The 23,705-nt window shown below is 44.9% G+C and overlaps 1 protein-coding gene and 2 pseudogenes across 5 annotated transcripts in view; 1 reads left to right on the top strand and 2 right to left on the bottom strand.

Moving 5' to 3' along the window:
• Positions 1-22,914, top strand: part of LOC110524941 (protein Shroom3) — a 147,179-nt gene extending 124,265 nt beyond the window's left edge. For 2 of the 5 annotated variants that reach the window (XM_090233637.1, XM_090233636.1), the window contains exons 14-16: positions 10,903-11,008; positions 13,754-14,038; positions 20,714-22,914. In XM_090233637.1, coding sequence (XP_090089763.1) covers positions 10,903-11,008; positions 13,754-14,038; positions 20,714-21,082 — 760 coding nt within the window. In that variant the 3' untranslated portion in view covers positions 21,083-22,914. Of the gene's footprint in view, positions 1-10,902; positions 11,009-13,753; positions 14,039-19,401; positions 19,666-20,713 lie in introns of those variants that run through there. The other 3 variants (XM_090233639.1, XM_090233638.1, XM_036976676.2) reach the window with 2 other exon arrangements.
• LOC149983157 (uncharacterized) lies at positions 8,853-9,473 on the bottom strand (annotated as a pseudogene).
• LOC149983156 (uncharacterized) lies at positions 9,521-10,201 on the bottom strand (annotated as a pseudogene).
• Positions 22,915-23,705: the final 791 nt, after the last annotated feature.

Raw genomic sequence — 23,705 nt, 5'->3', positions numbered from 1 at the left:
CTATATGATCAGGGTTCATTAACAACAGGTATGCCCTAACAGAGGGCCTTTGTTGAGTCTGTTACATTATGGCTCAGTTTATTGCTTTGACGTCACAAAATAACTCTTAGGTTTCAGAATAGATCATTAGTGTAAATTGTGGAATTAGATTACACACAGTAAGAGCAGCTAAGTAAGTAAGTTTCCTTTGGGAACTTTGCTTTGTGTTGTTACGTGATGTGAGGCTTAATGATTATACTATTCAAAACTAAAAAAAAACTAAGTTTTAAGTGAGTATAGGCATTGGTCTGAAAAAATAAAGGAAATTCACATGAGCACCACCAAGGTTTTCCAGCACACAGCTTTGACCTACTACAGTAGCTATGTCGGTCTATTGTACTTCAAACTAAGTGTAGGCAGGTTGCTAAGTATTCAAACCTTCTCAAACAGTCTCAGTCATGATCATAGAGGTGGTGCTTCCACAATAATGTGGTTTGTTCTTCATACAAGGTAATGTATTGGATTCTTCACAAAATATATAAAACAATTGTGGAATGTTGTCCCACTCTTCAATGGCTGTGTGAAGTTGCTGGATATTGGCGGGAACTTGAACAAGCTGTCATTACACGTCAATCCAGGGCATCCCAAACATGCTCAGTGGGGTGACATATCTGGTGATTATGCAGGCCATGGAAGAAGTTGGACATTTTCAGCTTCCAGGAATTGTGTCCAGATCCTTGAGACATGGGGCCGTTCATTATCATGCTGAAACATGAGGTGATGTCGGCAGATGAACGGCACGATAATGGGCCTCAGCGTCTGGTCCCGGTATCTCTGAGCATTCAAATTGCCATCGATAAAATGCAATTGTGTTCGTTGTCTGTAGCTTATGCCTGCCCCCTACCATAACCCCACCACCATGGAGCACTCTGTTCACAACGTTGGATTGGACATACCGATTGGACATACTTCAAAATTATTTAAAACGATGTTGGAGGCGGCTTAAGGTAGAGAAATGAACATTCAATTCTCTGGCAACAGCTCTGGTGGACATTCCTGCAGTCAGCATGCCAGTTGAACGCTCCCTCAAAACTTGAGACATCTGTGGCATTGTGTTGTGTGACAAAACTGCACATTTTAGAGTGGACTTTTATTGTCCTCAGCACAAGGTGCACCTGTGTAATGATCATGCTGTTTAATGAGCTTCTTGACATGCCACATCTGTCAGGTGGATGGATTATCTTGGCAAAGGAGAAATGCTCACTAACAGGGATGTAAAACACATTTGTGCACTAAATTTGAGAGAAATAAGCTTTTTGTGTGTATGGAAAATTTCTGGGATCTTTTATTTCAGCTCATGAAACATGGGACCAACATTTTACATGTTGCGTTTATATTTTTTGTTCAGTCTAGTCTGAAGTACAATACCAACATTGCTACTGTAGTAGGTCAAAGCTGTGTGCTGTAAAGCCTTGGTAGAGCATGGGTGGAATAGACATTGTGGTGCTGGATAACCTTGGTAGAACATGGGTGGAATAGACATTGTGGTGCTGGATAACCTTGGTAGAACATGGGTGGAATAGACATTGTGGTACTGGATAACCTTGGTAGAACATGGGTGGAATAGACATTGTGGTACTGGATAACCTTGGTAGAACATGGGTGGAATAGACATTGTGGTACTGGATAACCTTGGTAGAACATGGGTGGAATAGACATTGTGGTGCTGGATAACCTTGGTAGAACATGGGTGGAATAGACATTGTGGTACTGGATAACCTTGGTAGAACATGGGTGGAATAGACATTGTGGTGCTGTAAAGCCTTGGTAGAACATGGGTGGAATAGACATTGTGGTGCTGTAAAGCCTTGGTAGAACATGGGTGGAATAGACATTGTGGTGCTGGATAACCTTGGTAGAACATGGGTGGAATAGACATTGTGGTGCTGTAAAGCCTTGGTAGAGGGTGGAATAGACATTGTGGTGCTGGATAACCTTGGTAGAGGGTGGAATAGACATTGTGGTGCTGTAAAGCCTTGGTAGAGCAGGGGTGGAATAGACATTGTGGTGCTGTAAAACCTTGGTAGAGCAGGGGTGGAATAGACATTGTGGTACTGGATAACCTTGGTAGAGCAGGGGTGGAATAGACATTGTGGTGCTGTAAAGCCTTGGTAGAGGGTGGAATAGACATTGTGGTGCTGGATAACCTTGGTAGAGGGTGGAATAGACATTGTGGTGCTGTAAAGCCTTGGTAGAGCAGGGGTGGAATAGACATTGTGGTGCTGTAAAACCTTGGTAGAGCAGGGGTGGAATAGACATTGTGGTACTGGATAACCTTGGTAGAGCAGGGGTGGAATAGACATTGTGGTGCTGTAAAGCCTTGGTAGAGGGTGGAATAGACATTGTGGTGCTGGATAACCTTGGTAGAGGGTGGAATAGACATTGTGGTGCTGGATAACCTTGGTAGAGGGTGGAATAGACATTGTGGTGCTGGATAACCTTGGTAGAGGGTGGAATAGACATTGTGGTGCTGGATAACCTTGGTAGAGGGTGGAATAGACATTGTGGTGCTGTAAAACCTTGGTCGAGGGTGGAATAGACATTGTGGTGCTGGATAACCTTGGTAGAGGGTGGAATAGACATTGTGGTGCTGGATAACCTTGGTAGAGGGTGGAATAGACATTGTGGTGCTGGATAACCTTGGTCGAGGGTGGAATAGACATTGTGGTGCTGGATAACCTTGGTAGAGGGTGGAATAGACATTGTGGTGCTGTAAAACCTTGGTAGAGGGTGGAATAGACATTGTGGTGCTGGATAACCTTGGTAGAGGGTGGAATAGACATTGTGGTGCTGGATAACCTTGGTAGAGGGTGGAATAGACATTGTGGTGCTGGATAACCTTGGTAGAGGGTGGAATAGACATTGTGGTGCTGGATAACCTTGGTAGAGGGTGGAATAGACATTGTGGTGCTGGATAACCTTGGTAGAGGGTGGAATAGACATTGTGGTGCTGGATAACCTTGGTAGAGGGTGGAATAGACATTGTGGTGCTGGATAACCTTGGTAGAGGGTGGAATAGACATTGTGGTGCTGGATAACCTTGGTAGAGGGTGGAATAGACATTGTGGTGCTGGATAACCTTGGTAGAGGGTGGAATAGACATTGTGGTGCTGGATAACCTTGGTCGAGGGTGGAATAGACATTGTGGTGCTGGATAACCTTGGTAGAGGGTGGAATAGACATTGTGGTGCTGGATAACCTTGGTCGAGGGTGGAATAGACATTGTGGTGCTGGATAACCTTGGTAGAGGGTGGAATAGACATTGTGGTGCTGGATAACCTTGGTAGAGGGTGGAATAGACATTGTGGTGCTGGATAACCTTGGTAGAGGGTGGAATAGACATTGTGGTGCTGGATAACCTTGGTAGAGGGTGGAATAGACATTGTGGTGCTGGATAACCTTGGTAGAGGGTGGAATAGACATTGTGGTGCTGGATAACCTTGGTAGAGGGTGGAATAGACATTGTGGTGCTGGATAACCTTGGTAGAGGGTGGAATAGACATTGTGGTGCTGGATAACCTTGGTAGAGGGTGGAATAGACATTGTGGTGCTGGATAACCTTGGTAGAGGGTGGAATAGACATTGTGGTACTGGATAACCTTGGTAGAGGGTGGAATAGACATTGTGGTGCTGTAAAACCTTGGTAGAGGGTGGAATAGACATTGTGGTGCTGGATAACCTTGGTAGAGGGTGGAATAGACATTGTGGTGCTGGATAACCTTGGTAGAGGGTGGAATAGACATTGTGGTGCTCATGTGAATTTCCTTTATTTTTTTTTTAAATCGGCTTCAGACCAAATGCATATTCTCACTTAAAACGTCATTTTTTCGTTTTTTAATTTCCATGTTTTTTAGAAGGTGATTATGGAACATTATTATATTATTATTGTTACAACATTATAATACAGAAATACAAGAAAAAAAAACAAAGTAAACAATAGAGTGAAATAGCAACAGAAATAACGTAGTTGTTAGTATTTATTTAATATTTAACAGCTGATTCTCCTGAGAGAAAAGAAAACACAGAAACCCATTTTAAACCAATATGGAGTCAACTGGAAACCACTGGAAACCCAAGATCTCTCTTATTAAGACAATTGAGCTCCTGGAAAATACACAAATAATCAACATGTACCCTCCTTTAAAGTTTACTGAAGAAAGGCCTAGTACTACATTACCTGTAAACAAAAGGTGAGTTATCACTAAATATAACATTTACAACCAAATGTACATTCGTCAGATATAGTCAACTTTATAAATACAATTCAGGGATGGCCACAACTGCTCTTGACAAGCTACAGGTTTATACAGGCTTTTTGTTGTTGTTGTTCAAGCCCAGTTCTACATCACCTGATTCTACTATACATGGCCTTGAACAGCTGAGGTCTTGATGAACAGCTGAGGTCTTAATGAACAGCTGAGGTCTTGATGAACAGCTGAGGTCTTGATGAACAGCTGAGGTCTTAATGAACGGCTGAAGTCTTGATGAACGGCTGAAGTCTTGATGAACAGCTGAGGCCTTGATGAACAGCTGAGGTCTTGATGAACAGCTGAGGTCTTGATGAACAGCTGAGGCCTTGATAAACAGCCGAGGCCTTGATAAACAGCTGAGGCCTTGATGAACAGCTAAGGTCTTGATGAACAGCTGAGGCCTTGCTGAACAGCTGAGGCCTTGATGAACAGCGGAGGCCTTGATGAACAGCTGGGGGTCTTGATGAACAGCTGAGGTCTTGATGAACAGCTGAGGCCTTGATGAACAGCTGAGGCCTTGATAAACAGCTGAGGCCTTGATGAACAGCTAAGGTCTTGATGAACAGCGGAGGCCTTGATGAACAGCTGAGGCCTTAATGAACAGCTGAGGCCTTGATGAACAGCGGAGGCCTTGATGAACAGCGGAGGCCTTGATGAACAGCGGAGGCCTTGATGAACAGCGGAGGCCTTGATGAACAGCGGAGTAGTAGAATCAGGTGTGGTAGCACTGGGATTAAACATTTAAAAAAACATGCATAACCCTGTGGATTGTCAAGAACAATTTTAGTAACTCCTGATACAAATACTGCTGAGAAACACTAAGTCATTAGACAAGTGTAAAACACTATGAAGACAAATTATATGTCAGCTTTGTTTCTCAGTAACGGACAGACAGCTCATGACAAGAGGCGGGAAGTGTGTTGTGTACCTCCAAGTTGATTTGCACATTTTCATCGAGATTGGTGTCAGAGATTTTAATTTAACATTGAGCTTCAATCAATCAATATATTATAGGGGCTATCACCCCCACAGTACTCTGGTCATGAACAAGGCAAAGGATATCATATCTCACATGATTTTCAAGGTGAAATTGCTATGCCTCTTTTAAAGTAAACCTGTTTGGTTTTTATCATGAATATATTGTTTGGAGAGAGGGGAGTTCCAACAGACAGTTAACTGTGACGCCTGAGAACTGCTGAGAGCTGCTGATATCCTGTCTGTAGTGAACTCTCTCCCCATGTTGGAGTCAGACCATGTTTCAGATCATGTCACATAGACTGGGTCTGTGGAAGCTGAACACCACTGACCGACACTGACAGATATAACACAGTGAGTCTGGCTTGGTTAAACAGCCCTCTACTGATTAGTTGGTTAAACAGCCCTCTACTGATTAGTTGGTTAAACAGCCCTCTACTGATTAGTTGGTTAAACAGCCATCTACTGATTAGTTGGTTAAACAGCCCTCTACTGATTAGTTGGTTAAACTGCCCTCTACTGATTAGTTGGTTAAACAGCCCTCTACTGATTAGTTGGTTAAACTGCCCTCTACTGACAAAAAGTATTTAGTCAGCCACCAATTGTGCAAGTTCTCCCCCTTAAAAAGATGAGAGAGGCCTGTAATTTTCATCATAGGTTCATCATACACTTCAACTATGACAGACAAAATGAGGAAAAAAATCCAGAAAATCACATTGTAGGATTTTGAATGAATTTATTTGCAAATTATGGTGGAAAATAAGTATTTGGTCACCTACAAACAAGCAAGATTTCTGGCTCTCACAGACCTGTAACTTCTTCTTTAAGAGGCTCCTCTGTCCTCCACTCATTACCTGTATTAATGGCACCTGTTTGAACTTGTTATCAGTATAAAATAAATACAGTGAGTCTGGATTGGTTAAACAGTGGCAGCACTGCCCTCTACTGACATGGTTTAATATTGAAGGTCAAAGAACAAAATGTCTTTCATTTTTCCTGTTGAAGAGAAGTGTCAGATCCTATACTATAATGTATTAAACACAATACTACTATTATTTGACCAGAAAGGCAATTATTGTTTACAAAGGAACATATGCACAATGATATTCTTGACATTCTCAGTTGGGTTTTAGAATAATGAGGAAGACATGTTGTGAACTTGTATCAAAAACGTGTTTCAATATTAAATGTGTTCTATCAAAGTAGGTTCAGGGGGACAGTTATTTTAGAATCCGTGGTGTGTCACAGTTCCAACCGTTCTATAGTTCCAACCGTTCTACAGTTCCAACCGTTCTACAGTTCCAACCGTACTATAGTTCCAACCGTTCTATAGTTCCAACCGTTCTACAGTTCCAACCGTTCTACAGTTCCAACCGTTCTATAGTTCCAACCGTTCTACAGTTCCAACCGTTCTACAGTTCCAACCGTTCTATAGTTCCAACCGTTCTATAGTTCCAACCGTTCTATAGTTCCAACCGTTCTACAGTTCCAACCATTCTATAGTTCCAACCGTTCTACAGTTCCAACCGTTCTATAGTTCCAACCGTTCTATAGTTCCAACCGTTCTACAGTTCCAACCGTTCTATAGTTCCAACCGTTCTATAGTTCCAACCGTTCTACAGTTCCAACCGTTCTACAGTTCCAACCGTTCTACAGTTCCAACCGTTCTATAGTTCCAACCGTTCTATAGTTCCAACCGTTCTATAGTTCCAACCGTTCTATAGTTCCAACCGTTCTACAGTTCCAACCGTTCTATAGTTCCAACCGTTCTATAGTTCCAACCGTTCTATAGTTCCAACCGTTCTATAGTTCCAACCGTTCTATAGTTCCAACCGTTCTACAGTTCCAACCGTTCTATAGTTCCAACCGTTCTATAGTTCCAACCGTTCTATAGTTCCAACCGTTCTACAGTTCCAACCGTTCTATAGTTCCAACCGTTCTACAGTTCCAACCGTTCTATAGTTCCAACCGTTCTACAGTTCCAACCGTTCTATAGTTCCAACCGTTCTATAGTTCCAACCGTTCTATAGTTCCAACCGTTCTATAGTTCCAACCGTTCTATAGTTCCAACCGTTCTATAGTTCCAACCGTTCTATAGTTCCAACCGTTCTATAGTTCCAACCGTTCTATAGTTCCAACCGTTCTATAGTTCCAACCGTTCTACAGTTCCAACCGTTCTATAGTTCCAACCGTTCTATAGTTCCAACCGTTCTATAGTTCCAACCGTTCTACAGTTCCAACCGTTCTATAGTTCCAACCGTTCTATAGTTCCAACCGTTCTATTCTCCGAGGGGAATCAGGTTGATTAAGTGTGACCCGGTTCTACGGTGGAATGTTGTTCTTTCTCAACATTCTATTCTGCCTGTCCTGTAAAATAGGCCAGTCATGAAGCCAAACCAGTCATAGCTTATTCCTTATAGCAGGGGTGTGTGTGTGTGTGTGTGTGTGTGTGTGTGTGTGTGTGTGTGTGTGTGTGTGTGTGTGTGTGTGTGTGTGTGTGTGTGTGTGTGTGTGTGTGTGTGTGTGTGTGTGTGTGTGTGTGTGTGCCTGCATGCGTGCGTGCGTGTTCATGTACGCGCTTGAGTGAGTTTCAACCGAATAACACACACACCTCGAATACCACAATAATTGTTTTGGCATCTCACACACTATTCAGCAGACTAGTGCTTCCTGCTTGTTGAGGAGTGCATGCTGCTTGTGGTGTACTGCTTGTTGTGTGCTGCTTGTGGTGTACTGCTTGTTGTGTGCTGCTTGTTGTGTGCTGCTTGTGGTGTACTGCTTGTTGTGTGCTGCTTGTGGTGTACTGCTTGTTGTGTGCTGCTTGTGGTGTACTGCTTGTTGCGTGCTGCTTGTTGTGTGCTGCTTGTTGCTGATTGATTACTGCGTCCTGCTTGTTGCTGATTGATTACTGCGTCCTGCTTGTTGCTGATTGATTACTGCGTCCTGCTTGTTGCTTACTGCGTACTGCATGTTGCGTACTGCATGTTGCGTACTGCATGTTGCTTACTGCGTACTGCATGTTGCTTACTGCATGTTGCTTACTGCATGTTGCGTACTGCTTGTTGCTTACTGCATGTTGCTTACTGCATGTTGCTTACTGCATGTTGCTTACTGCATGTTGCGTACTGCATGTTGCTTACTGCATGTTGCTTACTGCATGTTGCGTACTGCTTGTTGCTTACTGCATGTTGCCTACTGCATGTTGCTTACTGCATGTTGCGTACTGCTTGTTGCTTACTGCTTGTTGCTTACTGCATGTTGCCTACTGCATGTTGCGTACTGCTAATTGCTTACTGCGTGTTGCTTACTGCATGTTGCGTACTGCATGTTGCTTACTGCATGTTGCTTACTGCGTACTGCATGTTGCGTACTGCATGTTGCGTACTGCATGTTGCTTACTGCATGTTGCTTACTGCATGTTGCGTACTGCATGTTGCGTACTGCATGTTGCTTACTGCATGTTGCTTACTGCATGTTGCTTACTGCATGTTGCGTACTGCATGTTGCGTACTGCATGTTGCGTACTGCATATTGCTTACTGCATGTTGCGTACTGCATTTTGCGTACTGCATGCTGCTTACTGCATGTTGCTTACTGCTTGTTGCGTACTGCATGTTGCGTACTGCTTGTTGCGTACTGCATGTTGCGTACTGCATGTTGCGTACTGCTTATTGCATACTGCTTGTCGCTTACTGCTTGTTGCGTACTGCATACTGCTTGTTGCGTACTGCTTATTGCATACTGCTTGTCGCTTACTGCTTGTTGTGTACTGCATACTGCTTGTTGCGTACTGCATACTGCTTGTTGCGTACTGCATACTGTTTATTGCGTACTGCTTGTTGCGTACTGCTTGTTGCTTACTGCTTGCTGCGTACTGCATACTGCGTACTGCTAATTGCTTACTGCGTGTTGCTTACTGCATGTTGCGTACTGCATGTTGCTTACTGCATGTTGCTTACTGCATGTTGCTTACTGCGTACTGCATGTTGCGTACTGCATGTTGCGTACTGCATGTTGCTTACTGCATGTTGCGTACTGCATGTTGCTTACTGTATGTTGCTTACTGCATGTTGCGTACTGCATGTTGCGTACTGCATGTTGCTTACTGCATGTTGCATACTGCAAGTTGCTGATTGATTACTGCTTACTGCATGTTGCTTACTGCTTGTTGCGTACTGCATGTTGCTTACTGCATGTTGCGTACTGCATGTTGCGTACTGCATGTTGCGTACTGCTTATTGCATACTGCTTGTCGCTTACTGCTTGTTGCGTACTGCATACTGCTTGTTGCGTACTCCATACTGTTTATTGCGTACTGCTTGTTGCGTACTGCTTGTTGCTTACTGCTTGTTGCGTACTGCATACTGCTTGTTGCGTACTGCATACTGCTTGTTGCGTACTCCATACTGTTTATTGCGTACTGCTTGTTGCTTACTGCTTGTTGCGTACTGCATACTGCTTGTTGCGTACTGCGTACTGCTTATAGCGTACTGCTTGTCGCTTACTGCTTGTTGCGTACTGCATGTTGCGTACTGCATGTTGCGTACTGCTTATTGCATACTGCTTGTCGCTTGCTGCTTGTTGCGTACTGCATACTGCTTGTTGCGTACTGCTTGTTGCGTACTGCTTGTTGCTTACTGCTTGTTGCGTACTGCATACTGCTTGTTGCGTACTCCATACTGTTTATTGCGTACTGCTTGTTGCGTACTGCTTGTTGCTTACTGCTTGTTGCGTACTGCATACTGCTTGTTGCGTACTGCATACTGCTTGTTGCGTACTGCATACTGCTTGTTGCGTACTGCATACTGCTTGTTGCGTACTGCATACTGCTTGTTGCGTACTGCTTATTGCGTACTGCTTGTCGCTTACTGCTTGTTGCATACTGCATACTGCTTGTCGCTTACTGCTTATTGCGTACTGCTTGTTGCGTACTGCATACTGCTTGTTGCGTACTGCATACTGCTTGTTGCGTACTGCATACTGCTTGTTGCGTACTGCATACTGCTTGTTGCGTACTGCATACTGCTTGTTGCGTACTGCATACTGCTTGTTGCGTACTGCTTATTGCGTACTGCTTGTCGCTTACTGCTTGTTGCATACTGCATACTGCTTGTCGCTTACTGCTTATTGCGTACTGCTTGTTGCGTACTGCATACTGCTTGTTGCGTACTGCATACTGCTTGTTGCGTACTGCATACTGCTTGTCGCTTACTGCTTGTTGCGTACTGCTTGTTGCGTACTGCTTGTTGCGTACTGCATACTGCTTGTTGCGTACTGCATACTGCTTGTTGCGTACTGCATACTGCTTGTCGCTTACTGCTTGTTGCGTACTGCTTGTTGCGTACTGCTTGTTGCGTACTGCTTGTTGCGTACTGCTTGTTGCGTTCTGCTTGTTGCGTACTGCTTGCTGCGTACTGCTTGCTGCGTACTGCTTGTTGCGTACTGCTTGTTGCGTACTGCTTGTTGCTTATTGTCTACTGCTTGTAAGTGTACTGCGTGTTACTTACTTCTTACTGTTTCCTGCTTTATTCTGCAGTATATGTCAGTTTCAGTCGGGAGTTTCAGGGTCTAATGTCTCAGTGTATTCCAGTGGTAGTAATGTTAACTATTACTCACATTGTTGTCTCTTTCCTTGTAGAAGTCAAGATGGCGTCTGTTCTACAGGACCTAGTCTGCTGCAGAAAACAGAGGCGGGAAGAGGAGTAGATCTGGATGAGGAAGAGGCAGACCTCAATCAGAAAAAGGTCTGAACTTTAATACCTTACATTCATCTTTAAATTAATGTTCCTCATGATTGGATCATTCAGGAGATGTACATATCTCTGGGTAAAGAGGAGAGGTAGATCATTCAGGAGATGTACATATCTCTAGGTAAAGAGGAGAGGTAGATCATTCAGGAGATGTACATATCTCTGGGTAAAGAGGAGAGGTAGATCATTCAGGAGATGTACATATCTCTGGGTAAAGAGGAGAGGTAGATCATTCAGGAGATGTACATATCTCTGGGTAAAGAGGAGAGGTAGATCATTCAGGAGATGTACATATCTCTGGGTAAAGAGCAGAGGTAGATCATTCAGGAGATGTACATATCTCTGGGTAAAGAGGAGAGGTAGATCATTCAGGAGATGTACATATCTCTATGTAAAGAGGAGAGGTAGATCATTCAGGAGATGTACATATCTCTGGGTAAAGAGGAGAGGTGGATCATTCAGGAGATGTACATATCTCTAGGTAAAGAGGAGAGGTAGATCATTCAGGAGATGTACATATCTCTGGGTAAAGAGGAGAGGTAGATCATTCAGGAGATGTACATATCTCTGGGTAAAGAGGAGAGGTAGATCATTCAGGAGATGTACATATCTCTGGGTAAAGAGGAGAGGTAGATCATTCAGGAGATGTACATATCTCTATGTAAAGAGGAGAGGTAGATCATTCAGGAGATGTACATATCTCTGGGTAAAGAGGAGAGGTAGATCATTCAGGAGATGTACATATCTCTATGTAAAGAGGAGAGGTAGAACATTCAGGAGATGTACATATCTCTGGGTAAAGAGGAGAGGTAGACCATTCAGGAGATGTACAAATCTCTGGGTAAAGAGGAGAGGTAGATCATTCAGGGGATGTACATATCTCTGGGTAAAGAGGAGAGGTATATCATTCAGGAGATGTACATATCTCTGGGTAAAGAGGAGAGGTAGATCATTCAGGAGATGTACATATCTCTGGGTAAAGAGGAGAGGTAGATCATTCAGGAGATGTACATATCTCTAGGTAAAGAGGAGAGGTAGATCATTCAGGAGATGTACATATCTCTATGTAAAGAGGAGAGGTAGATCATTCAGGAGATGTACATATCTCTGGGTAAAGAGGAGAGGTAGATCATTCAGGAGATGTACATATCTCTATGTAAAGAGGAGAGGTAGATCATTCAGGAGATGTACATATCTCTATGTAAAGAGGAGAGGTAGATCATTCAGGAGATGTACATATCTCTGGGTAAAGAGGAGAGGTGGATCATTCAGGAGATGTACATATCTCTGGGTAAAGAGGAGAGGTAGATCATTCAGGAGATGTGCATATCTCTATGTAAAGAGGAGAGGTAGATCATTCAGGAGATGTACATATCTCTGGGTAAAGAGGAGAGGTAGATCATTCAGGAGATGTACATATCTCTAGGTAAAGAGGAGAGGTAGATCATTCAGGAGATGTACATATCTCTGGGTAAAGAGGAGAGGTAGATCATTCAGGAGATGTACATATCTCTGGGTAAAGAGGAGAGGTAGATCATTCAGGAGATGTACATATCTCTGGGTAAAGAGGAGAGGTATATCATTCAGGAGATGTACATATCTCTAGGTAAAGAGGAGAGGTATATCATTCAGGAGATGTACATATCTCTGGGTAAAGAGGAGAGGTAGATCATTCAGGAGATGTACATATCTCTGGGTAAAGAGGAGAGGTAGATCATTCAGGAGATGTACATATCTCTGGGTAAAGAGGAGAGGTAGATCATTCAGGAGATGTACATATCTCTAGGTAAAGAGGAGAGGTATATCATTCAGGAGATGTACATATCTCTGGGTAAAGAGGAGAGGTAGATCATTCAGGAGATGTACATATCTCTGGGTAAAGAGGAGAGGTAGATAATTCAGGAGATGTACATGTCTCTATGTAAAGAGGAGAGGTAGATCATTCAGGAGATGTACATATCTCTGGGTAAAGAGGAGAGGTATATCATTCAGGAGATGTACATATCTCTGGGTAAAGAGGAGAGGTAGATCATTCAGGAGATGTACATATCTCTGGGTAAAGAGGAGAGGTAGATCATTCAGGAGATGTACATATCTCTGGGTAAAGAGGAGAGGTAGATCATTCAGGAGATGTACATATCTCTGGGTAAAGAGGAGAGGTATATCATTCAGGAGATGTACATATCTCTGGGTAAAGAGGAGAGGTAGACCATTCAGGAGATGTACATATCTCTGGGTAAAGAGGAGAGGTAGATCATTCAGGAGATGTACATATCTCTGGGTAAAGAGGAGAGGTAGACCATTCAGGAGATGTACATATCTCTGGGTAAAGAGGAGAGGTAGATCATTCAGGAGATGTACATATCTCTAGGTAAAGAGGAGAGGTAGATCATTCAGGAGATGTACATATCTCTGGGTAAAGAGGAGAGGTAGATCATTCAGGAGATGTACATATCTCTAGGTAAAGAGGAGAGGTAGATCATTCAGGAGATGTACATATCTCTGGGTAAAGAGGAGAGGTAGATCATTCAGGAGATGTACATATCTCTGGGTAAAGAGGAGAGGTAGATCATTCAGGAGATGTACATATCTCTAGGTAAAGAGGAGAGGTAGATCATTCAGGAGATGTACATATCTCTGGGTAAAGAGGCGATGTAGATCATTCAGAGACTCTTATGCTAACAATAGACATACATATACATTGTCGGTGCCAACTTCCCCTCTCCTCCCACCCACTAGGTGGAGCTACTCCAGGCTCTGACCCTTAGCGTTGCCTCACTCCGAGAGGAGAGAGAGGTTCTGGGTGAGGAGCAGAGGAGGTTCCGGGCCCTAGGGGGCCACATGGAGAGCCTGGTCCAGGAGCGCTGTAAGCCCAACGAGAAGGAGAAGTACAGGATGTTCATCGGGGACCTCGATAAGATAGTCAACTTATTAATGTCTCTGTGTGGCCGGCTGGCCCGGGTCCATAACGCTCTCTACGACCTGGACAGAGAGGAGGAGACAGAGGACAGCGCAGAGGAAAGGGTGAGATGTTAAACAACTACAACACGGGGCACACACTTTTCAACTACGACCGGAAGTAATATTCTGTAGCAGGTTAGGAGAGCATTTTCCCTAATCCTTTTCCTAACCTTAACCGAATTCTCCTAACCTGCTACGAACAAGTCACTTCCGGTCGTAGCCGTATCAAAGTGCTGTGTAAAGAGTGTTTCTCTCTCTGCAGCACAGAGCAGGATATTAAACCAAGCCCGAACACTGCAAGTTACCTTCATAACATCTCACAGTCTTTGTTTTAGTCACATGTATCAGCCTGAGGCTGGCTCATTTGTTTCAGCCACATGTACAGTATCAGGCTGAGGCTGGCTCCTTTGTTTCAGTCCCATGTATCAGCCTGAGGCTGGCTCCTTTGTTTCAGTCCCATCTATCAGCCTGAGGCTGACTCCTTTGTTTCAGTCCCATCTATCAGCCTGAGGCTGACTCCTTTGTTTCAGTCCCATCTATCAGCCTGAGGCTGACTCCTTTGTTTCAGTCCCATCTATCAGCCTGAGGCTGACTCCTTTGCTTGGATGCTGAGTGTTAAGGATACGTGACATCATGGCCACTCTCGGATGGCCAGATTAATCGAACCCCCACAATGACACTGTATGCAGCCATGGTGGGGGTTCAAGCTAGGACTGTGTATACAGACTTTATTTAAATAACCACTCAGCTGGTCTCAATAGTTTAATTATTTACATTTGTGTCCAGATTTCTATCACAATTTAAAATGTACTAATTTAGTGATCTATTGGAAACAATAATAATAAACTATTTATACAATATACTGTAAGCAGCCATGCAGGGGTTCAAGTTTAATACAATTGTATTTAGTAATTTACAGCTTAATCTAAATGTATTTTGCAATCAACAGTTCCTAGGACTGTGTAAGGACAACATAGCACATGGCTACTTAGTTATGCATTGTATACATTTTAAGGGGTGTGTTCTTGCTCATTGTCCCGCCTCCCACTTATTCCTTATTTGGCAAAACTCACCCTTTAGCCCCCCCCCCCCTTCTTCAACAGAGAAGATTGAGCAGGTTCTTTCAGGGTGCTTCCAGCTCAAAATAACCTCTTTCACGTCCTATTTATGTTCACAAGCGGTCCTCTTTTCAAGTCTACTGGTGCAGTACTGCTGCTGTCCACCAGGTGGAGCTCTATACACAGAGAACTGGGGGTCAGAGGGCTGATAAACCCCACGAGGAAAACACCATGCCAGAAAGTAAAGAGTCAACAGACAACAGATAGATGTTATGAATTTGTCACGTTTGACATCAAAACATTTCTACAATTTAGAATAAATGACATGCCATGTTCAAATACAACAAACATCATCATCCCAGACTGAGAAGACAAACGTTGAAAGCAGACAACTGACTCCAAAATGGAGGAAAGTGAAGCAGTTTTTATAAAAATGGGTTGCACTTTACATTACAGCAGCACAGAATAAAGTGGTAGTGAGAATAACATATGGTTGGTAACAAGTTATAGCTAAACACTCAGTCTCACAATGAAGTTGTTAAGTCATTTTTGTAATCAATGTTCATGAATTCCAATTATCTTTATCTTTCTGATACCCAGAGGTTGTAAAGTCCTGGTCTTAAATAAAACAGACAGAATTCCCAGCTCACAATTGATCAGATCCCGATTTATTTGCAAGAGCTCTCAACCACTAGGGTAGCCTAGTGTTTAGAGCGTTGGACTAGTAACCGGAAGGTTGCAAGTTCAAATCCCCGAGCTGACAAGGTACAAATCTGTCGTTCTGCCCCTGAACAGGCAGTTAACCCACTGTTCCTAGGCCGTCATTGAAAATAAGAATTTGTTCTTAACTGACTTGCCTAGTTAAAGGTAAAAAATTATACCATCCTAACCATCCATACATACACACCAACATAGGGATTTTCTCATGAGTCTCACTGCAGTTTATAACCACTCAGCTGACAGTTCCAGGCTCTCCCAGATACTAGAGCTCTGGAGGGGCCTCTCCCTGTCCTATCTTATCTCTACAGATTTACATCCAGGTCAGTTCCAACATAGGTTAATGCTCCTCTCCGTTCGCTTTCTACCCCCACATACATTCCTTTCTTCCTAGGTCCATGCCATATAACCTCTTCCTAATGAACAAACATTATTTAACACTACAAGAAAGACAGGGTGGAATTCTTGCCAGTTATAGTGCCGTAGTGTAGTGTCTTAACATGTAGTGTCCTAGCTATCTCACTAATGCAGTGTCCTAGCTATCTCACTAATGTAGTGTCCTAACATGTAGTGTCCTAGCTATCTCACTAATGTAGTGTCCTAGCTATCTCACTAATGAGGTGTCCTAGCTATCTCACTAATGCAGTGACCTAGCTATCTCACTAATGTAGTGACCTAGCTATCTCACTAATGCAGTGACCTAGCTATCTCACTAATGCAGTGTCCTAGCTATCTCACTAATGTAGTGACCTAGCTATCTCACTAATGCAGTGACCTAACTATCTCACCAATGCTGTGTCCTAGCTATCTCACTAATGTAGTGACCTAGCTATCTCACTAATGCAGTGTCCTAGCTATCTCACTAATGTAGTGACCTAGCTATCTCACTAATGCAGTGACCTAACTATCTCACTAATGTAGTGACCTAGCTATCTCACTAATGCAGTGACCTAGCTATCTCACTAATGCAGTGTCCTAGCTATCTCACTAATGTAGTGACCTAGCTATCTCACTAATGCAGTGACCTAACTATCTCACTAATGCAGTGACCTAACTATCTCACTAATGTAGTGTCCTAGCTATCTCACTAATAACAATTCATGTTTTTCTAAAGATGTCACATTCTGTTCGCTAGGTGGTACCAGGTAATTGTGTGCACAAATACAGTATGTCTATGTAGTTTAGTCAGTAATCTCTAGGCCACATATCCTCTCCAGGAGTCTCTGCACCAGGATGCCTTTAATAATCTATAAATCATCTATCAATAATATACAGAACAAAAATATAAACGCAACATGCAACAATATCAATGATTTTATTGAGTTACAGATCATATAAGAGAATCAATCCCCCCACTGGGGAGCCAGGCCCAGTCACTGGGGAGTCAGGCCCAGCCACTGGGGAGTCAGGCCCAGCCACTGGGGAGCCAGGCCCAGTCACTGGGGAGTCAGGCCCAGCCACTGGGGAGTCAGGCCCAGTCACTGGGGAGTCAGGCCCAGCCACTGGGGAGTCAGGCCCAGCCACTGGGGAGTCAGGCCCAGCCACTGGGGAGCCAGGCCCAGTCACTGGGGAGTCAGGCCCAGCCACTGCGGAGCCAGGCCCAGTCACTGGGGAGTCAGGCCCAGCCACTGGGGAGTCAGGCCCAGCCACTGTGGGAGTCAGGCCCAGCCACTGGGGAGTCAGGCCCAGCCACTGGGGAGTCAGGCCCATCCACTGGGGAGTCAGGCCCATCCACTGGGGAGCCAGGCCCAGCCACTGGGGAGCCAGGCCCAGCCACTGGGGAGCCAGGCCCAGCCACTGGGGAGTCAGGCCCAGCCACTGGGGAGTCAGGCCCAGTCACTGGGGAGTCAGGCCCAGCCACTGGGGAGCCAGGCCCAGTCACTGGGGAGTCAGGCCCAGCCACTGGGGAGTCAGGCCCAGTCACTGGGGAGTCAGGCCCAGCCACTGGGGAGTCAGGCCCAGTCACTGGGGAGTCAGGCCCAGCCACTGGGGAGTCAGGCCCAGCCACTGGGGAGCCAGGCCCAGTCACTGGGGAGCCAGGCCCAGTCACTGGGGAGCCAGGCCCAGTCACTGGGGAGTCAGGCCCAGCCACTGGGGAGCCAGGCCCAGTCATTGGGGAGCCAGGCCCAGTCACTGGGGAGCCAGGCCCAGTCACTGGGGAGCCAGGCCCAGTCACTGGGGAGTCAGGCCCAGCCACTGGGGAGTCAGGCCCAGTCACTGGGGAGTCAGGCCCAGCCACTGGGGAGCCAGGTCCACCCACTGGGGAGCCAGGCCCATCCACTGGGGAGCCAGGTCCACCCACTGGGGAGCCAGGCCCATCCACTGGGGAACCAGGCCCACCCACTGGGGAGCCAGGCTCACTCACTGGGGAGCCAGACCCAGCCACTGGGGAGCCAGGTCCACCCACTGGGGAGCCAGGTCCACCCACTGGGGAGCCAGGCCCACCCACTGGGGAGCCAGGTCCACCCACTGGGGAGCCAGGCCCATCCACTGGGGAGCCAGGCCCATCCACTGGGGAGCCAGGTCCACCCACTGGGGAGCCAGGCCCATCCACTGGGGAGCCAGGCCCATCCACTGGGGAGCCAGGCCCATCCACTGGGGAGCCAGACCCAGCCACTGGGGAGCCAGGCCCATCCACTGGGGAGCCAGGTCCACCCACTGGGGAGCCAGGCCCATCCACTGGGGAGCCAGGCCCATCCACTGGGGAGCCAGGTCCACCCACTGGGGAGCCAGGCCCATCCACTGGGGAGCCAGGCCCATCCACTGGGGAGCCAGGCCCATCCACTGGGGAGCCAGACCCATCCACTGGGGAGCCAGGCCCATCCACTGGGGAGCCAGGCCCATCCACTGGGGAGCCAGGCCCATCCACTGGGGAGCCAGACCCAGCCACTGGGGAGCCAGGCCCATCCACTGGGGAGCCAGGCCCATCCACTGGGGAGCCAGGCCCAGCCAGTCAGAACGAGTATTTATTCCCACAAAAGGGCTTTATTACAGACAGAAATACTCTTCAGTTTCATTAGCTGTCCGTGTGGCTGGTCTCAGATGATCCCGCAGGTGAAGAAGCCAGATGTGGAGGTCCTGGGTTGGCGTGGTTACACGTGTTCTCTAAAACTATGTTGGAGGTGGCTTATGGTAAAGAAATGAACATTAAATTATCTGCCAACAGCTCTGGCGGACATTCCTGCAGTCTGCATGTAAATTGTATGCTCCGTCAAAACTTGAGACATCTGTGGTATTGTGTTGTGTGACTAAACTGCACATTTTAGCATGGCCTTTTATTGTCCCCAGCACAAGGTGCACCTGCGTAATGATCATGCTGTTTAATGAGCTTCTTGATATGCCACACCTGTCAGGTGAATGGATTATCTTGGCAAAGGAGAAATGCTCACTAACAGGGATGGAAACAAATTTGTGCACAAAATTTGAGAGAAATAAGCTTTTTGTGTGTATGGAAAATGTCTGGGATCTTTTATTTCAGCTCATGAAACATGGGAACAACATTTTACATGTTGCGTTTATATTTCTGTTCAGTATAGTATGAATCCTCTGTCTCCCCAGGATGTCTTTAATAATCTATATATCTGTGTTAACTCAGGAGTCCTTACAGGAGACAGGATGTCTTTAATAATCTATATATCTGTGTTAACTCAGGAGTCCTTACAGCAGACAGGATGTCTATCTCCTCTAGTTAAACCAGGAGTCTCTCTGTGTAAAGACTCTATTCGCCTATCACTAACAGTCTCTCTCTGCCCTCGGGAATCTGTGTCGTCAGCACCAGGATGTCTTTAATAATCTATATATCTGTGTTAACTCAGGAGTCCTTACAGCAGACAGGATGTCTATCTCCTCTAGTTTAACCAGGAGTCTCTCTGTGTAAAGACTCTATTCACCTATCACTAACAGTCTCTCTCTGCCCTCGGGAATCTGTGTCGTCAGCACCAGGATGTCTTTAATAATCTATATATCTGTGTTAACTCAGGAGTCCTTACAGCAGACAGGATGTCTATCTCCTCTAGTTTAACCAGGAGTCTCTCTGTGTAAAGACTCTATTCACCTATCACTAACAGTCTCTCTCTGCCCTCGGGAATCTGTGTCGTCAGCACCAGGATGTCTTTAATAATCTATATATCTGTGTTAACTCAGGAGTCCTTACAGCAGACAGGATGTCTATCTCCTCTAGTTTAACCAGGAGTCTCTCTGTGTAAAGACTCTATTCACCTATCACTAACAGTCTCTCTCTGCCCTCGGGAATCTGTGTCGTCAGCACCAGGATGTCTTTAATAATCTATATATCTGTGTTAACTCAGGAGTCCTTACAGCAGACAGGATGTCTATCTCCTCTAGTTTAACCAGGAGTCTCTCTGTGTAAAGACTCTATTCACCTATCACTAACAGTCTCTCTCTGCCCTCGGGAATCTGTGTCGTCAGCACCAGGATGTCTTTAATAATCTATATATCTGTGTTAACTCAGGAGTCCTTACAGCAGACAGGATGTCTATCTCCTCTAGTTTAACCAGGAGTCTCTCTGTGTAAAGACTCTATTCACCTATCACTAACAGTCTCTCTCTGCCCTCGGGAATCTGTGTCGTCAGCACCAGGATGTCTTTAATAATCTATATATCTGTGTTAACTCAGGAGTCCTTACAGCAGACATGATGTCTATCTCCTCTAGTTTAACCAGGAGTCTCTCTGTGTAAAGACTCTATTCACCTATCACTAACAGTCTCTCTCTGCCCTCGGGAATCTGTGTCGTCAGCACCAGGATGTCTTTAATAATCTATATATCTGTGTTAACTCAGGAGTCCTTACAGCAGACAGGATGTCTATCTCCTCTAGTTTAACCAGGAGTCTCTCTGTGTAAAGACTCTATTCACCTATCACTAACAGTCTCTCTCTGCCCTCGGGAATCTGTGTCGTCAGCACCAGGATGTCTTTAATAATCTATATATCTGTGTTAACTCAGGAGTCCTTACAGCAGAAGCGCAGGCAGCTGTGTAGTCAGCACGAGGATGCCAGGGAGCTGAAGGAGAATCTGGATCGTCGGGAGCGTGTGGTCCTGGACATCCTGGGTGGGTACCTGACCGGGCCGCAGCTAAGAGACTACCAGCATTACGTCTGTATGAAACCTGCCCTCCTGATCCGACAGAGACACCTGGACGAGCTCATCAAGCAGGGGGACGAGCAGCTCGACAGGCTGATAGAGAGTATCTCTCCTGGGGACCACCAGGCCTTGCTCTGCCGCTCCTCCAACCCAGGGTTAGGCCCCAGGGGTCCCAGTCCTAACCTTGGTCCTACCCATAGTGTCCGCTCCATCACTGTAACATCCCTGTGACTCCTGTAAAACCCCAACCATAACAGTCCTGGTCACTACCACAATACTCCAGCTGTGTCTCTGGCGTAATGGGTGAAGACTACTGCATACAACACCACATGACTGGCGAATGACACTACAAAACAACAGAGGAAGTCGAGACGGAGACAGCATCTCTCTTCCCATGTAGAGATGAACTGTAGAGAAAAGGGAAGGATGTCACCTGTCTGTTCCCTTGTTTATGCGTACAGACAGACAAACAATGAGAAGTGACCATGATGGATATGTCGTCGTGCCTCTTATCATATTTCTGCCTTCTTTGTTACTCCGGCTTCTTCACATATCTCTGTTGTGACTGCGCCACTCTTTGGTTGATTCAATGCACGGTTCAAGTGCCTAGTGTAATTCATACGAACAGATTGACAGTTTTGAGTGTAACGGTAGTGGATGTACAACTGCCTGTCAAGACATTTTATTCACAGTATATATACTGTGAATATATATATATATATATATATCAGTTGAAATATTACTACTGCCTTTACACATCACTACAGCTGAGAACTTTGTTTTGGCAGATTAACTACTGATTGGTCAGAATCACAGATCTAGAATGACTTGTATATCTCATTCTGTTCCTATTGGTCAGGAGGAACCAGACCTGAAATAGGCCTGTTTTCTTTAGCAAACACAACAGCACGCTCTGACACACATGAATATGTAGCCACAATCTAAGGCTTTTTTTCATTTTATTTTTTTAAACTTCAAATACTTATATTTCAGACTCAAAAATGATCGCTAATGGGAAAAAAAGCTACCATGACACTGACAGCAAATGCAATAATTATTTATATTATAAAAAGGAAATGGTATGTATTATGTACGTGGCTGTGCTTTTTAATATGTAGATGGAGGAGAAAAAACAAACATGTTATATATATTTTTTCAACTGAAAAAATGATGGAATGAGGCAAGTTGACAGTGGGCGTTCTAACTGACCTCTGGTCACATGGTCTTCCTCTGATACAAGGCGGCGTCCTTCATGATGACGAGGCTTCCAGGAAGTAATCAGATGTTACTCGGGAATGTTGTTGCCCAGTAAGTACATGCATACTGTGGGCGGAGCTATCTCATTGGGCCGTGGTATCACTTCGTAGGGATATCTGGGTAAAAAAAATAGAGAAGGTTGAAATAGTGTAGGTTGGTACTGTCAGTTCATGTGTGACATGCCTACTATTTAAACATCGTCTGACAACTCCTGTGTGACTTGCTTGTTTCACTTCTCAAAAAAAGTACTATGCCAATTGATATTGTTGTATCCTTTTGAGAGCACCTTTTAAACATTTACAGACTATCCTAATTTATCCTAATCAGGCACATATTCATGAATATACTGTATCAGGCACATATTCATAAATATCTATCACCACTGTTGTCTACATACATCTGAAGATGGCTGATATGTAAATGTTTGTCCTAGCTATCTCACTAATGTAGTGTCCTAGCTATCTCACTAATGCAGTGTCCTAGCTATCTCACTAATGCAGTGACCTAGCTATCTCACTAATGTAGTGTCCTAGCTATCTCACTAATGTAGTGACCTAGCTATCTCACTAATGCAATGTCCTAGCTATCTCACTAATGCAGTGGCCTAGCTATCTCACAATATTCATAAACAATAATGGTGCCATCCATATTTTTCTCCATAGCGTTTTCTGTGACATCACTGAAATAACAGATTTGACAGTTGCTGTAATCAAATTCCATGTGTTAATCTTGCTTTATGACACGTAAGGGAGGGAGGCCGAATAGAAAACAGATCCTCGTTTACAAAATAAATCTATTTTTAAAGAGCCTTTGTGACAATTGTACTTTGACTATCTATCTATTCTATGACGTCTCGACTCATCAGCCATTTTGTATCTTAGAATGTTATTGATGAGATTAGATCAACTTCTATAGCCTGATCTCAGATCTGTTGTCTCCTCCTATAGCCTGGTCTCAGATCTGTAGTCTCCTTCTATAGCCTGGTCCCAGATCTGTTGTCTCCTCCTATAGCCTGGTCCCAGATCTGTAGTCTCCTTCTATAGCCTGGTCCCAGATCTGTTGTCTCCTTCTATAGCCTGGTCCCAGATCTGTTGTCTCCTTCTATAGCCTGGTCCCAGATCTGTTGTCTCCTCCAATAGCCTGGTCCCAGATCTGTTGTCTCCTTCTATAGCCTGGTCTCAGATCTGTTGTCTCCTTCTATAGCCTGGTCCCAGATCTGTTGTCTCCTTCTATAGCCTGGTCCCAGATCTGTTGTCTCCTCCTATAGCCTGGTCCCAGATCTGTTGTCTCCTCCTATAGACTGATCCCAGATCTGTTTGTGCTCATGCCAACTCTATTTCAACCTAAACAATACAGTGACAAGGGCTTGGCATGACAACACAGCCTGGGGAAATGTGTGTTGGGAAATTCAAGTCCCATTGCAACATGGTGCTACTGGTCTAAGGACTGTCCAAGTGAACTATTTGGCCTCAGGAGAGCACACCAGTAGGTGTTGTTACATGATAGCATGACAGTGTCAGAGTATTACCAGGCCTCTGGTAACAGTCTCACCCTTCCACTGGTAATTAAAAAAGGTTGAAATAGACATGTGCTTGTT

This window comes from Oncorhynchus mykiss, chromosome 5 (assembly GCF_057628025.1).
Source record: "Oncorhynchus mykiss isolate SJ-2025 chromosome 5, ASM5762802v1, whole genome shotgun sequence".
In the NCBI taxonomy this organism is placed as follows: Eukaryota; Metazoa; Chordata; class Actinopteri; order Salmoniformes; family Salmonidae; genus Oncorhynchus; species Oncorhynchus mykiss.
This window is presented reverse-complemented; position numbering and strand designations above follow the sequence as displayed.